This window comes from Artibeus jamaicensis, unplaced genomic scaffold, assembly GCF_021234435.1.
Source record: "Artibeus jamaicensis isolate MK-2021 breed Jamaican fruit bat unplaced genomic scaffold, CSHL_Jam_final contig_793, whole genome shotgun sequence".
NCBI classification, from domain to species: domain Eukaryota; kingdom Metazoa; phylum Chordata; class Mammalia; order Chiroptera; family Phyllostomidae; genus Artibeus; species Artibeus jamaicensis.
Window position 1 is genome coordinate 1860117 of NW_026521975.1, and position 17547 is coordinate 1877663.

A 17547-nucleotide genomic window follows, 5' to 3' on the forward strand; every position below is an offset into this window, starting at 1 on the left:
GAGTTGGAAGCAACCTAAGTGCCCATCAGTAAATGAAGAGATCAAAAACTATGGTACATTTACAAAATGGAATTCTATGCAGCAGAAAGAAAGAAGAAACTCTTACCCTTTGTGACAGTGTGGATGGAAATAGAGAGCATTATGCTAAGTGAAATAAGCCAGGTGGTGAAAGACAAATATCACTTGATCTCATTTATAAGTGGAACCTAATCAACAAAACAAAGAAGCAAGCAACCAGAGACAAGCAAGCAAGCAAGCAAACAAACAAGCAACCAGAGACTCTGAAATTAAGAACAAACTGATAGTAACCAGAGGGGAGGAGTAAGGAGCTAATGGGGAAAATAGAGGGAAGGGTTTTTAGGAACATGTATAAAGGACACATGGACAAAACCAAAAGTGGGTAGGATCAAGGATGAGAAGTAGGGATGGCTGGAGTTGTGAGAAGTTGTGGGGGAAAACTGGAGACAACTGTACTTGAACAACAATAAAAAAATTGGAAAGAGAAAAGAATTATTCCTTGCAAGCATGCCTGTATCACCTCCATTAAAAATGAAAAAGCAGAACTAAATATATAAATATCAACTTAAACATCCAGTAAGAGAAACTGCTTATGGAAATTGTGGCACATTTATAAGATGAAATTAGAAATAGCTATTAAAAAGTATGAAAAAATAAAAAAAGTCAAGAAACATTAGCAAATGCAAACATATTAAAAGCACCTAGTGAGAAAAAAAAGACTTCATCAAGATATGGAAATTTATATAAAATCACCTAGAAAAGCATTGAACAAAGTTTATTTTAATAAAGATTAAATTGTTCCATTTAAAATACTGTACTATAGCATAAATTTGTATTAGTAAGAATGAGAGGAAGATATTGCAGGAAAAAATGTCAGAAGCAAACAAAATAACTAATACTCTAACATATTGCATCATATTATTTTTGTGTAGTTTGTGTCAATATTCAAGCCAGGCTTGCTTTATACTTGTTCCCCTAAAATTTCAAGTGGTAGGGAAAAACCCACAGGCTTGTGTTAACTTCAACATTGTGTAATTTTTATTCCAAATGCTAGTTTCAAAGGAAATAAAGCATCCTAGATTCCCCACCCCATGGCAGAGCTCAGAAAAGAGGGGAACCATCTCATTTTGCCTCTGTTCTTGCTTTTCATGAACTTGCTGTGAACTTTTGAATTTATTCCAATTTTCATTAAAAAGCACAGTGAGTCACCATCTTCTGAACAGAATTAGGGCTATGGATAATAGAAAAATAATCTCCAGGTGAAATGAGCACGAGGAGGAGATTAAAACTCCTACATTCTGAAAAAGATAAGGGAGTTTTCTTTAGTGAAAAGGAAACATAAAAGCCTAACACATGTTTTACACAGAGCACGGCAAAAGGTACCTAGATGCTGGTTAGCATCATCTGAGACATGGTCGTAATTCTTTTGTCCTTTGAAGGAATTATTTTTTTAACCTAAAAACCTTCCTATTCAATTATATCTGTAACTTCCCAGAAAGCAAAAGTATGAAGAGAAAATATAATAAACCCTTCAAGCATTTATAAAACACAGAAAATGGTGATTTCATGACAGTAACAAACATTCCAGTGCCTGAGATACCTAATGTTCACTGTCGCCCAACTTTTGGTGTCTACATCAACAAACCAAACAGACAGTCAGAAGCCACCTTTCCTTCCAGGTGTCCTCATTAAATCCAACCCAGTTTGGACTTCGCATCAGAACATGAGTGGGGCAGGCATCTGGTGGTATTAGAAAGGGCCTGTTTTGTTTATTCCAAGTTTACAGGATTCTATAGTGTGGTCAGCGTGAACTCAGGGCTTCTCCAAGGGAATGAGCAGCCTGATTTTTCTCGATATGTCTCTTGAGTCAGCCCTCTAAATCTTCAGAGGCACTGAGTGGAGCCCAGCAGGAAAGCCAACATCAGTTGTTTACTCAGTTGTTCACAAGTGTTTATTGACCACCTACTAAGTATTCAGCTCATGCTCATGCTAGGGATTAAAGCACAGGTGGCAAAATAAGGCCTGAGGGCCAAACCCATCCCTTCACCTTGTTTCTACCTGGCATCAACACCGAGCTCTCACTTAACTGTTAAGAAGTAGTTACATTTACAGAGTACTAAAATTATGTTCAGCCTTTGAAGGCAACCTCAAGGCTGATGTGGCCCCCAGTGAAAATGAGTTTGATACTCCTGTATTACAGGTAAACGAGATCCAATGGCTACACCCTATCTGCACAAAATGAAACTTGAAAACATGAAAGTAACAGTGAATTTCTAATGTTAAGATGCATCCTTTCTCACCTTCAGACCTTCATAAGCATAACTGCTTAGAAGACACTCTTTCTCTGCTATTAACTCCTAACTCAACCTACACAACTCAGATTAAATATCCCTTCTACTCGTGACCCTCCCAGATTAAATCTGATGCCCATCCCTGTGCTTCAAACAGCAGCCCCTGCTTCCCTTTGCTAAAAGGGGTTTCACTTTAACCTGTGACTGCTTCTGTCACAGTCTGTTCTTTCCCTGCTACCCTGTGCACACATGTGGTCAGGACCTTGTAGACCTGCCCTGCTGTCAGAGTGGTGCTCAAAAACACTCCTTACCAAAAATGATGTGTGCTCACTGTTCATCAAGAGAAATAACCAACTTAAACATTCCTTAACCCTAGGTTATAGTTTTTAACTTTCTGAAATTGCCAACACATATAATTGGACTTTTCTTCCTCTTTATAAACAGCTCATTATAAGTTCCATCCCTCTGAAGGCTAAAAAACTTAAGAGATTTAAAATGCTTCCAGATATTCAACTATCATTCCATTCTTTTTCATTTTAAAGTAAGTGTTTTATTTTAAAAACCTCTTAGTCAAAAATCTTCTCTTAAGCTTTTCCCCCAAAAGATAAATACTGGTGTTGAAACTGAATTCACCTTTGAGGGGTCATATCTTCTGAGTGTTTCTAAGAGTTCTGGAACTTGTATTCTCGTCTCTTCTTCACAGAAGAAAATCCATGATGAATTTCTGCTAAACGTTACAGAAAAGCTGACAAAAGGAAATGGGCTATAGTAACCACTTCTATCAAGAGAGTTTTTAATAAGGTTTAAAACCGAAAGGCAAGAAATGGATGAAGGACATATAAAATGGCAAGAAATCTGAATTTTTTCCTTATATTTTTCTTTAATGTATAGTTTCAGCTTATAGGAAAGCCAGATAATACTGGTTTATACAATAGCTGGACTTCCTAAAGTGAATTCTCTCCATAACGACACCAGTTTAGAAGACAGATAACTTTCAAATATAAATATCATATATATAAATATTTTTTCTTTTAAGAAAGAAAGATATTTAAAAATAAAAGCCATTCATGGTTAGGAATCGATTATCAAAAATCTGGTTAATGTAGTAGTCATAAAAAGGGGAGTTCAAATTTATTTCACTTACTGGCTCTGAGAAAAAAAACACACCCTCTTGATACAAAAACTAGGGAGCTTACGAGTGTCCAGGAAGAAATGTCAGGAATGTGTACACTCCAGGGAAACGTACTGAGGTAACAGCGGGAGTATGGTCCATGCACCTTCCTGCTCAGACAGCTCATGAAGCAGAAGGACTCTGGGAAGTTCCTAAAGAAATATATCAAAGAGAGAAATAAGTAAAACTACAAGATGATCATTCCAATTATTTTTTAAAAGACTTAATTTTACATTGAAGCAATTTTTAGAGACCTAACATTTTACTCTTTGTACTATTCTCATTTTTCTTCTCTTCTGAAGCTAATAGAAATAAAAAATTTGATCTGAATTCAACACATCCTCTCCACCACCCAGACATCAGACACCGAACAGTGCTGAACACTTCCATGAAGCATCTTCAGTGACACCCAGGGCCGACCTGACATTTGCATACTTGCAAAGGTGAGTAGGAGGGAACAGCCCTGGGAAGGAGTCAGAGAACACTCAAAGGCATCAAAACAGTTACTATTGTGGCCTGGCTGGTGTGGTTCAGTGGCCTGTGCGTTGTCCCACAAACTGAAGAGTTCCTGGTTTGATGCCAGTTGGATTCTGGTCTGATTCCTGGTCTGGGCACATACCTGTACTGCATGCCAGGCTCCCAGCTGGGGGTGTGCAAGAGGCAACTGATAAATATTTCTCTACCTCTTTCTCTCCCTCCCTTCCCCTCTCTCTAAAAATAAATAAATACAATGTTTTTAAAAATAAAGGTAATCTAGACAGATAAATGAGCCCCAAATTCCCTTTTTTTAAAAAAAAATTAGTTTTTATTGTATATATACCACAGTTAGCATGGGGAAAAGAAAACACTTCAGCTATAGAAAAGGATATAATATCCAGTTTACTCCACATGAAAATAACCTTTTTTAAAGTTCCTAAAACCCCCAAAACAACATGGTAACAAAGAGTTTGAGATATAAATACTGTAAATATAATCCTTATGTATTCAAGCAACAAGAGCAATAGCATAATGATAAGATTTCAAAATTTATAAACATTGGAGGAACTAGAATTCAGACATGAGACACAACTATGGTTAAATAAGCGTGCACACATATACACAGAGAAAGAGTAACACACTTAAGGCTACGAATGTTAGTTAGCTTTGAAGCAAAACACTACTCATTATATTTCAAATTGTTACAAGCCAAAAGTCAGATACCTAATATGCTTGAACACCTCCCCCAACAAATTTTAGTACATTCTGTGTTTTATCCTATTTTCTGGTAACTGTTACAAACAAAATAAACATCTAAATATTTACAATATCACTGCTCTAATGTAGTACAGTAATATTCCATATCAGTCACACAGTTCATAAAAGTTTGCTATTTAAGAAGAGGAGAATGGCTTTAATGTAAATTGCTGGGGTTGGAATATCAAATAAGCCTCACTTCTTTATGTTATGTAGCATTTATTTTAACTTCCATGTACAAATATGAAATCCAAAACTGGTAATCAGAAGTTAAATCAGACTCACAACATAGCATGTTAGAGAAAAAAACCTAAAGGCTGAACTAACAGTGACCCAAGGTAGTCCAGGGCTTTCCTGCTGTTGAGTCTAAATTATGCAGTACTTTTCACTGCCTTGTAAAATATCGCTCTACATGTAATGTATATTCACGAGGGGTTGTTTCAGAATATTGTGTGAAGAAAACTAATAAAATTAACAATTGCATCAACTTTCAAATAATTGTGGGAATATGCTAGTATGAACTAGGTAGAAAAGAAAGAGCAAATACTAAAAAAAGTTTTATAAGAAAATAAGTAGCAAATGAACCATTAGGTAGCAACCGGAACTATAAATAATAAAGACTTCATAACAATGGAAGCATCTTTATGATAAGTGGGAAAACACATTATTCCAATGATGTAAAACAAATTCATATATGAAGAAGGACCACAAAAGAACCAGAAAAATGAAAATATTCATGTCAAGATGACAAAAGTTACTACATGCATGTTTAAAAAACCCTTTAATGTAGTTAGAACATATCTCCATTTTAAAATGTCTTGAGGAAAAATGAATGAACCTCAAAATTTTCCTCCCAAACAAGTATTACCCTTCTTAATTACAAGGAAGACAGGGTGGGCAAAGGCAGGTTTACACTTGTGACACCCAGAGTTCATTCTTGTGTTATTATTATCAATTATTGTACTATTTTCCATGCAAACAACTGCACAGCTCCTTTGGCCCCCACCCTGTGTGTCAGTAATGTCACCAGGTGTTGCACTTGCATAGGTAACGTCAGAAGAAGGGCTGTCTCTCACTTTTCTGGTGGAGGTGCCAAGTCAGGCTTATGATCAACTTTTGTCACAATAAAAGTGCAGCAGACAAAGGTTTAGTTGGCACAAAAAGGAAATTAACTTCTAGACTAAAATAAACTCTATGCCTTACTGGTGGATTATAATCAATTCTATCTCCATTACTTTTTTGTGTACTAAATCACATGCCTGGATTTCATATTTGCTTCAGTTGGTGAACACAAAAATGGCAATCAAGCTTTCAGTACCTCTATACTTCCAAACAGAAACACTTCAAAAACTGCTATGCTGTGTCAGCGACTGCCCCCACAGGCCTGTGATTCCCTTTGTCTCAAAAACATAGAGCTCTGCCTTGACATTCGCAAACCTGGTCTCCATAAATTCTTCATCAAGCCAAGGTCGCATAATAAACAAACTTTCATCTACTAATATTCAAACAGCCCCAAAGCTTTTTACTCTTTATATATGCACATTTGTGTACATATGTATATGTATGTATGTATATATTCTGTGTGTGAATACAAAAGACCCAAACAGATACATCCTCATGTGTATTAGCACTTCAAGATAAAATAGTTTAAAAGATTACAATAAAATTTTCCTTCAAATGGTCTTATCTCAGGTCTTACCTCTTGGAATTGTTGTTAATTTCTGTTCTGTCTGTCTGCCTGCCTAACACCACCCTGGGGCTTAGACCTCCTTAAGGTGCCATGCCACCAGCTGAAAGCACCTGAGATGCAAAGCATGTTTTTAGATACATAATTGGATGAATAACTGAGAAAGAGCTTTCTAATGAAAAATCAAGGGGAAAGTAAGAAAATGGTACATCAATAGAGACATTTGGAATAAAAGCTTAAGTAGAAACATGTATGTATGCAGCCCCGTCTACCTTCGATGTAAACTGTGCTTATTCACCCCAACATGCTACTTTGAACCTAAAGGCAAGGCATGGTCCTGTCACTAAGGAGGTGACGCCACAGCAAAGGCAAGCATAAAGGGCTAAAAACACAAATGACAGCCCTGGACACGTGGCTCAATTGGTTGGAGCATCATCCTGTGCACTGAAAGGTTGCCAGTTCGACTTTGGGTCGGGCACATGCCTAGGTTGTGGGTTCGATCCCCCACTGGGGTACATACAGGAAGCTAATGATGTTTCTCTCACATTGATGTTTCTCTTTCTCTTTCTCTCTCTTCCCCACCACTTCCTCTCTCTCTAAAATCAGTGGAAACATGTCCTTGGGTAAGGATTTTAAAAGTAGAATAAAAAAATTAAAAATACAAATGATGAAATGTGGGGAAATGACAGGAAAGGGAGAGAAAATGAAAAACTTGATCACGATAACAAACTTTTATGTCGCCTCCCTACCTGTCTCACTGAACCAAAGTCAACCTTTATTTTCATCCTTGGCATCTACTGATGCCCTAACATGCACCTGAATCTCAGAAAGCCCACTGGACCTGCAGGTAGTACTTCCTTTGAACGTATTTCTCATCAAAGCATATATATTCGCATTTAAAGATGGTGATAATCACTGAAAACAAGCAAGTTCAAAACCAACACCTGAACCCATCACCTGGCTGTTACACATACTCATCACCTTTGTTAGGGAGCCGAGCAGTCTGAAAACGCCCCAGTGGAGAGAGCCCATTCTTCTGTGTGTGCAGGGAAAATCATGAAAAATTTATAGCTAGAAATACTAATAGTATGAATAAAAAAGCCAATATTTGAACATGGATGAAACAGATTAACAATTAAAACACACAAATTACTTTCCTTATTAGGAAAATTTGGTTTTGAACCACTTTAGTTTTCCTGACTCTGTGTGGAAAGAATTCAGCTCATTGAACCCCATGCTGCTGGCTTTTTCCCGTCCACAGACTGCTTCCCAGTATTTGCAGCCTGTCCATCCCTTGGATCTAAAATACCAGCCTAGCAGTACATGAGTTTATGGTCTAATTCAGTCTCACTGTTCAGACCAAGCACTAAATTAGAAAGCAAAAGCCTAGACATTTGTTCAGTATTAGGCAAATGTCCTAAAAGTCTGAACCTGTTTAAAGACTGATCCTAGTTCAACTGTATTTCCAAATTCCAACTCTTTTAATGTTCTTAGGCGTTGAACTGAACCTTGAGACCAAAAATAAATTGTGATGAAAATTAACATCTGTTTACTATTATCATTTCTTCTGTGAGATGTAGGTATATCTTGTGAGGATAATAACAGGGATATACAACATGCTGTTTGAAACATGTTATCAGACAGATTTACTAGCTTTTAAAAGCCCAATATTAGTTATGGATCAGTAGTTGATATATGATGCCATAATAATGTATCTTTCAGGAATCTGAGCCTATTTTTTAAAAAAGCTTTTTCCAGATAACTGTCTTAATCATTAACTGTCCTTTCTTGGCAAGAGAAATATTACCTCATTATTTATGAAATTTATTTTTATTAACCATTTACTTTAAGATGCATTACTAAGTACATTTTTATAGCTCCTATAAATCTGTTTTAACTAATCATTCATCCACTGATGAGAGGCAGTAAAGCTTAGCATCTAACAACCTGGTTCCTGGAGCCAGAGTACTTGCATGGAAACCCTTGCACCGCCCATCTGGGCTGTGTAACCTTGAGCACGTTCCTTGAGCTGTGTGCCTCTGCGATCTTCTGTCTAATATGGAGATAACCATAGTCCTGGGCATCAAGTGAGTTACTGCATGCCTCCACCTGGCACCTGCTATGCATGACATGGTTATTATCATTATTGACTTGACAATATTTGAATAACTGCATGTGTCCGACACAGTCCTAAGAAACAGTGAACAGCTGTGAAAACACAGGGCTGAGTCCCAGCCCTCCGGGATCTCACATGCTAATGAAGGAGACAGGCAATAAGCACATATATCTAGAAGACAAAGTCAGGGAAAAGGGGTATGAAAAAATAGAGCCAGGTAAAGGGATGGCATGAACAGGACACCACTGACTAACCAGCATGGAATTCTTTGCTCACACTGGCTGCACCAATCTGCCAGGTGACTAAGCCCCATCTGTGGGACAGGAGGCAGCAGAGCACAGAAAAGAAGCTTTGGAGCCAATTGGACTGAGATACAGGCCTAGACGCACTACTCACCCTCTCCAAGCCTCAGTTTCCTCACTGCAAAATGGGGAAAGTAACTAACCACTTCACAGGCTTAAACAAGCTGACACAACAAAACAGCACAGCACAGCACAGTGCATCGTTAAGAGCACCGAAGCCAATGGTACCAGTGACGCATACTCCACAAGAATCAGCTAGGATGACTACTATCATCTCAAGTCAGTCTCTGCTCCAGGCCCTGGCCCTATCCACTCAATGTCTCACTAGCCCCTCCAATCCCAAACGTGAATTAGCTCACAGTTGGTCACCTTCCTTTCAGTCACCCATTCACTAACACCTAATGGGACCCATTACTGACCACCTCCATCCATGGGGGTCCTCACAGTTGCCCCAGGCAGGAGTTAGAAAGCTCTTACTGTTTCCAGGCTCAGTTCAGATGGCCTAATGAAGCTTTCACTGACACCTAAAGGTAGGGCTGGCCATATCCTTGCCATACTCTCAGTTTGCTGTGCTGACACAACTTCGTGCAGCAGTGCACAGGTTGGGCAGGGCTCACCCCATCCACAGTGACCCGCTGGGAGCAGGTCACCTGAGGGGCACCACCCACCATGGGCACCATCCGCATGGAACATCAGACACTTGACACTGAAGTTATCACTGCAGGAGTGGGTTCTGAAGCAACTAGCTTCTTTGGGTCCCTGGCTCCAGACTCAGAATCCTGCAAGGGAACATCTGAGTGGCCACATGCAATCACAGGTGCCCTCCCCTGAGCTCAGGGAGACCAGCGTCTGCTTCTGTTCCTGGTGCACCTTGGCACAGCTCAATCTCAAGGCATAGGGTTCTGCAGTACAGACACAGGGTGCAAATGCTAGGCAGCCAAAAAAGAGACAAATGTTCGTAACAAGCCCTTCCACGTGGTATAAGGGATTAATTAGTGCTGAGCAACACCCCCTCCCCCAGGAAGTGGAGTGGATTCGGTCTCATTGGGACATCTTGCCCAGGCCCTTGCATAAAGTAAATATCAATAAAGATTTATTACATACATGGATGAATAAATTGTTTTTTATAGCACAGTATTAATCACAGATTTATTTAGCAGCTCTATAATGGAAAATTAAATTTATTTTGCAACATTTAAAAGACAGATTTCTCATCTGTTAAAGTAGAGGCAATTAAACTTACTCCCAAGGTTGTGGTAAGTAAGGGGTTAAAAATAAACTGTGGCAATTTTTATTATTATTGAATTGAAGTTAAAATAGGAGTATTAAAAAATACAAACTATAGTCCCTACATAGTATCCTGACCTGAAATTAAATGGAAGCAAATCCTAGCTTTCTTCAAAAATTAAAACTGAAGTAAATAATTTTATAATAACTATAGGATTTGGTAAATTGTTAGTACTCGATAAACATGTAATATGTAAGAAAATGCAAGATAAAAGAATTAATTTACTACCTGTTGAAGGAATAACAAGTGCTTTTTTCTTTATTTTTCAGGAGGTGCCACAGTGGAAAATGCACTGCATCTACTGATTATGTATATGAACTTATCAAGTGAGAAGGTTTAACTGTCAATTAAAGGGCCAGTTACAAATAAAGTTATAATATTTCACCCAGATCAGACACCAGGAAACAAAATTACAAGTATTTGACTCCAATCCTTTCCCCTCTCCTATAAAAGCTGAGATGGGAAGGAGAAACCATAATGGAATTACAGAAAATGCTACATACTCTCATGATATTTAACCAGGATTTGATTAAATGTCAAATTAATACCAGCAGATCTGGACTAGAAGGTGCCATAGTTCAGTAGGGGAATTCACTTTCAAAAGGCAAAAAAATGCCTCAATTTCATGGCATGGTTTATTGTGCTGTTGTGATTCTCACTAAATTCATTGAGCAACCTTATAACCTGTGTTTTGAACTCTGCATCTAGTGGACTGCTTGTCTCTATTTTGTTTAGGTCTTTTTGTGGAGTTCTGTTCTGTCCTTTCATTTGGGACATGTTTCTTTGTCTCCTCACTTTGGCAGCCTCCCTGTGTTTGTTTCAATGTATTAGGCACAACTGCTATATCTCCCTGTCCTGGTAGTATGGCCTATTGTAGCAGGTGTTCTGTAGGGTACGGTGGCACAGTCTCCCCGATTGCCCAAGCTTGGCATGCAAGAGCCCCTCCACACGGGCTGTGTATACCCTCCTATTGTAGGTGAACCTTGATTGCTGTTGGCACAACTATGGGAGCAATTTATTGCCAGGCCTATCAGCTGTAAGGACTGGCTGTAACCACTGACCACCAACCTACACCAACTGTGGAGGCTCAGCTGTGCAGAGGCCTACCCCACAGAGCAGAACTCACTTTGGCAGGGCTCTGGAGCCCACTGATTCTGCCCCTTGAGTTTGTTACTTGTGGAGGTGGTGGTGGTGATCCTTTGACATGGTCTAAAGCTGTCCACTGGGATACCTGGCTCTGGAGTCTCCTGGGAGTTACAGGCCAAGGTCAGCCACTGCCTGTGTTCTGCCCAGAGCCACCCGGAATAAGCTGCAAAGTTACCTGCAGATGGCTGCTCTTGTGCTGGGCTTGAAGGTGCCCAGGTGAGGCTAAGCTGTGAACCAATGCCAGCCACTGCTAGCACCAGTCCTGGGGCAACAGGGATGGGACACACAGTGGCCAGATGCTGCCTGATTGAGAAATTTTAGGAAAATCTGAAGCATGAGCTGAGACAGGCCACTCATATGGAAAAGACACTGGAAATAGCTTAGATTGGCCCAAAGGTTGGGTGGGACTGGGAATCACCACTGTAGGATGAACAGTGTGACCCAGGTTGATGGAGTCTCAGAAGCGGCACCCACCTGCTGGCTCTGTGGGGGGTGGGTTTGATCAAAGAACAATGGCCCCTGCCAGCACTTCTATCTGGGAGAAGGTAGAAAACTATCCCCACAGCTCTCACCCTGAAGCTAGACAATTCAGTTCCTCCCTGTATGTTCTTGGTGCCTTTCAAGCTGCTGCCTCAGTGCTACAGCTCAGAGCAAGTGGGTCTAAGTCCCTCTGTGTGCCCTTTAATAGGAACTACCTGGGACTCCAGAGGCCCTCGGTCATGCTCAGCTACAGTCCCTGCTGGTTTTTGAGCAAGAAGTTATGAGGGCTTCTCTTCCTGGCACTGGAACCCTGGGCTGGGGGGCCTGGTGTGGGGCTGGGACCCCTCACTCTTCAAGAGGGTCCTCTAAAACCAAGATATTCTTTCCAACTTTTATCTGCCACACATGAGTGTGGGACCAGCCTGTTCTGTGTCTTCAGCCTTCCTAACAGTCCCAACGTGGCTTCTTTAATTCCCTAATGGCAGAACTCCATTCAGCCAGATTTCAGGCAGTTCTGGATGATGGTTGTTCCATAGTTTAGTTGTAATTTTGATGCGGTTGTGGGAGGAGGCAAGTACCATGTTTACCTATGCTGTCATCTTGACCAGGAGTCTTGGATGAATAAATTCTTATTCAACAGTGCTATAATCAAGTCTACAGTTTAATAAATAACTTACTGTGATTACTTATTATATTAGCACTACCAGTTACTATAAAAAACCCAAACATTTAATAATTAAGTATCCAACTGCTCTCACCTAAAAAGAAAAGTCAAGTAATATGACACAACTCTCAAAGCTAACCTTTTAATGAAGTACCTCCTGCTGTCTCCTGCCATTTAAAAAATGTCTAAAACATAGAAAACACAAGACCATCTTTCTAAAGCTTCTTCACACTATAGCCTATGAAAGGCTTTGCTCTGGCTTTCCTGGCTTATGTTATGGAAATAAAGTTTTTTTTTTAAACTAATCAGCCAAGGCCTGATTAACTCCTACCACAAAAATGATTTCCAAAACTTTCTGTGAACGAGCAAAAATAATCATTTATTTGTGAGGTTCAGAGTCTGCCAAATTTTAAATAAAGTTCATACCACAAAAGAAGCAATAAAATTAGAAGTGTCTGTTCCCTTTAAAAGCTATTTTTTTAGGGGTGGTGAGAGTAGAAAGATTTCTAAGCATCTCGGTTTTCTCCATTTGGCCTGAAGCAAAAAATGTAATCCAACATCTAACATAAAATGTAATTTACAGCTTCACCAAACCCCCAAAATAAAACCTTATAAGCCTATCCCACTTCTGAATTTGTTTTTCTGTATTTGCAGGTTTCCTTAAAAATAGAACCATAATTTATCTGTGATTCTGCTCCTTCTCAGGTCCTGCCTTCATCCCAAACTCCATCCTACTGTCTCCTGGCACTCTCTCCTTTGGTGATTTACTTCCCTGTTCACTGTGCAAAGTCTTTCCTAATTTAGCATGACCCTTGCCCTGTGCTAAGGTTAAAGGTCACACAGTAGAGTCTTCAAAATGGTGTATAAATCCTTGTTTTATTGGAACCTACACACAATGATGCTTTATCTTTTTTCCTTCACTGTTTCCAATTCCTCTATATTTTGAAACTCCTTTGGAGAACATGGTTTCCATAATGTTAGGCAAGTGTCAGTGCACTTTTGAAACTATGATAGAAATTTTCTCATTTCAGGATCCCCCTGGTTACTGGACCCCAAGATCCAAAGGGAAGAAATACTCTTCTGACCACCTATCCATCATAACATCAATACGGGATACTCCACAGGAGTTGAGCTGTTTACTCCCATTTCATGTAACAACAACAAAAAATTGCACAATTTTTCATACAAACATCTGCTCAAGAAGAAATGTTTTAAGTTCAAAATTCAGAAATCAAATCATAATCAATACACAGATGCTATGCACACAATAGGCATCTAAAAGGAAATGCACTCAAGCACCTAATTAATTCAGAGGTCATGGCTTGAAGACTCCCACGGGCTTCTGTGAGCCCCTTCCACTTGGTTTTTTGTTCATGCACCTCTTTAAATAGTCAATCTTTAAAATGTCTGCTATGTAAATGGAAAAAACTCAGGGAAAAAATAGCACTTCTTCAAAATCTGTATCCTTATATCTACAGATTTGCCTTTAGGAGCTACACTCACCCACCACATCCCCCGTCTCGCCAACTCTGCTTGCCCTCCGACCTCTCTAAAGAGACCACCATTCCACAGCTCACACACGCTCCCCTCACCCCACTGTGCCTCCACAAACACCAGTTCCCACCCCAAAAGTGAACTCCAGACAGTCGCTGTCTTCGTCTTCCACTCCCAATTCCATGTTCTACAGCAACATCCCATAGCTAATGTCCTACCTATCTTTCCTACCTGGGTTGACACAAGCCTTCCTTCTTTATTCCCCAGTTTCCATTCACAATGAGCACATTATTAACTGATGTTCCTTACGTTTTTTACACTCTACTTCTTAAATGGCTTCCAATGAACAGTATCTTTTTCTAGGGCCCCATGTGTTGTACAGAGATGTCCTTTCATATTCAAAAGTACCCACTGTAACTATGGATATCCAATTCATATTTATTGAATAAAATATTTTAATATACTACTTATTTTGGATTTCTGACTTTTACTTATATAGACATTTCTATTATGGAATAGTTACCATCTATGTCATCAGTTCAGAGAACTATACCAGAGTATCTTTTCCAATTCCTTTCTAATACTTTGCTCCACACCAATCTAGAATGGTACTTTACACACAAAACAGCACTTAGTAAAGTCTGCTGGCATAAACATCAAACCCATTATAAACTTCATTATAAGCTTTATTTTTTCAAGGTTTTATCCATTTATTTTGACAGAGGGTAAGGGAGGGTGAAAGAGAGGGAGAGAAACATCAATGTGTGGTTGCCTCTTATGCACCCTCTACTGGGGACCTGGTCCACAACCTAGGCATGTGCCCTGACTGGGAATCAAACCAGCAAACCTTTGGTTCACAGGCCAGCACTCAGTCCACCAAGCCACACCATCTAGGGCCATTATAAGCTTTCAAACTGGAAATGGGAATGACCCCTAGTATTTCAGAAAACAAAGGAAAGTTATATTATGCCAGTGACAGCTCTAAGTGCAGTATTAAATTTCACACTGGAAGTTGTGTATTTCCCTTATTACAAGGATGAAAAATGTTTGTGTTTTTAATAAGACCACATTTTAGCACCCTGAGGCAAACGAGCACAAGTAACGAGTTGCTGAAGCAAAAGAACAGCTAGAAGCAGATGCATAATAACAGAGATCATTCCATTTCTGTTCCTTAATTGTTCTGGCAGATACTGTGGAGAAGTGCTACCCGACAAAAGTAATGAATAAATAAACAGCAATTCTAGACATCTGGTCCTGTGGGAGGAATAAATATCTGGGACTATCAGATAAATATTCAAGTGAAAAACTTACTGCAGGTTCCTCCCTCACTAAGCCACTTTTGTAACTGCTCATGGTAGGCTAATCGATGCAGAGACCCAAACTGCCACCTGAAGGCCCATGGTTCAGGCCACAGGGACAGGTGGGCCCCAGACAGACTGTTCTGTTAGAGGCACACACCTGGCAGCCCACGGGACTGCCCCTTCTTGAAGGAGCCAGGACACTCCCCATCACAGTGCTGGGGATACCTTACCTTCTTCTGCCCCAGAATCTGTTTCTGTGGCTGATGAATGAGCTGTCCAAAAATATGAAAAATTTACATATTTCAGGAACATGTAAATTTCTTAAAAGAAGTTCCAGTGAAGTTTTAACTGGAGACACAACTGCCTGTCAGAGGGACTTTGCCTCCCTATGTCTGTGCACCTCAGCATTTAGTCCTCTGTAGTTAGTTCATCGGCTCCATTTTCAGGCAGTTCAAGGTCAGGGTACTTCATTGTTGTCCCAAGTGTTGTCTGTAGACCTTACATTAGCCACCAACAATCTCCAAATCTCTAAAATGCTATTCATGGGATAATGTCAACTTTTAATCACATATGTAGAATTTTAAAATTCTATAAAGAGAAAAAAGGAACCAGTACCAAGTATATTTGCCCAATCTAAAATCTCTCTGGTCACTTCAACTACCAAAAGACTTGTTAAACCAAACACAGAATCATCTAAGTCATAGCAGCACACTCTGGGTCTTGTGAGTGAATTAAATACAAGGATTAAAGTTTTGTCACAATGACAGCAGGTTCTCAAATAACATCACTCATTCAATGCTGTTTTGTTACAACAATGAGGAGGAAAACAACTGGTTCCCAGCAGGGCTACTGTCTGTGTGGAGTTGGCATGTTCTCCCCATGTCTGCATGGGTTTCCTCCTTGCCCTCTGGTTTCCCACCACATGCCAAAGATGTGCACAGTAGATTAGCTGACATGTGTGCACTGTCTCAGTGAGAGTGGGGGGGGTATGCGTGGCCCTGCAATGGAAGGGCATCATCATGTCAAGGGTGGTTCTCTCCTGGGGAGGTAAGCTTCTAGTTCTGTAACCCAGAACTAGAGTAAGCAGATCAGAAAATCACTACCTCACTTGTTTTTATTCATCTTTCTTAAATACATGTATAGCTCACATTGATTTCAATGTTCAATATTAGAATTGTTTGGGGTCTTAATTTAAAAGTTTGAAGATGTTTTTGTGACTAGGAATATGCCACAGGCACATATGCTTGTTTCTATCAGTTAGCCTAGGGTGAAACTGGTTTCATTACGCATCGTTTCTCTTAAAAGTTGCAGGTCCTAAGAACCTATCAACAATGTTACACGAAGACTGACTGTATTTGGGTATTCATGGCTGGCTTCCATGGTAGGAAAGAATTTCAGAATAAGAAAACTATGTGGACTAAGCAACTGATTGAAGTACAATATTAAGAACTTCAGACTTCTGGTCAAAGATGGAGGTGTTGGTAGACACACTGACTCCTCACACAACCAAAAGAAGGACAACAAAAAATTTAAAAACAAAAAACAACTAGAACTGACAGAAAATTGAGCTGTATGGAAGTCCAACAACCAAGGAGTTAAAGAAGTAGCATTCATCTAGACTGGTAGGAGGGGTGGAGACTGGTAGCAGGTAGAGAGGACTTGTAGCAAGGCAACAGCTGGTAGACCCAGCGAGGCAGTGGATTGCGAACTGGGCAGTCCCACATTTGTAGATAGACCAAGAAGAACAAATGGGGAGCAAGACAGACTGCACAACCCAGGGTTCCAGTGTGGGGAAATAAGCTTCAAACCTCTGATTGAAAACACCTGTGGGGGTTGAGGTGCCAGTGGGAGAAACTCCCAGCCTCACAGGAGAGTTTGCTGGAGAAATATACAGGGTCCTAGAATGAACACAAACTCACCCACAAGGAAATCAGCACCAGAAGGGCCCAATTTGCTTGGGGGAAGCGGGGGATGTGACTGAAATACTGCAGAGAGCAGAGCAAGCGCCATTGTTCCCTCTCAGCCCCCTCCCCAACGTACAGTGTCACAGTGCAGCAACATGGGTTACCCTGCCTGGGGGAAATACCTAAAGCTCTGCCCCTTACTACATAACAGGCACACCAAGACAGGAAAAAAAAAAAAAAAAAAAAAGAATGTCCCAAATGAAAGAACAGATCAAAGCTCCAGAAATAACACAACTAAGTGACAAAGAGATAGTCAGCCTATCAGATGCACAGTTCAAAACACTGGTAATCAGGATGCTCACAGAATTGGTTGAATATGGTCACAAATTAGATGAAAAAATAAAGGCTACGTATGCTAAGTGAAATAAAGGAAAATGTACAGGGAACCAACA

General features: G+C 40.0%; 1 protein-coding gene across 2 annotated transcripts in view; it reads right to left on the reverse strand.

Annotated features, from left to right (window-relative positions):
- The window catches only part of B3GLCT (beta 3-glucosyltransferase), a 128123-nt gene that overhangs the window by 69317 nt on the left and 41259 nt on the right, over positions 1-17547 (reverse strand). For both annotated transcript variants that reach the window (XM_053672856.1, XM_037129577.2), the window contains exons 5-6: positions 3556-3632; positions 2943-3054 (exon numbers count right to left, since the gene is read on the reverse strand). In XM_053672856.1, coding sequence (XP_053528831.1) covers positions 2943-3054; positions 3556-3632 — 189 coding nt within the window. The remainder of the gene's footprint in view (positions 1-2942; positions 3055-3555; positions 3633-17547) is intronic.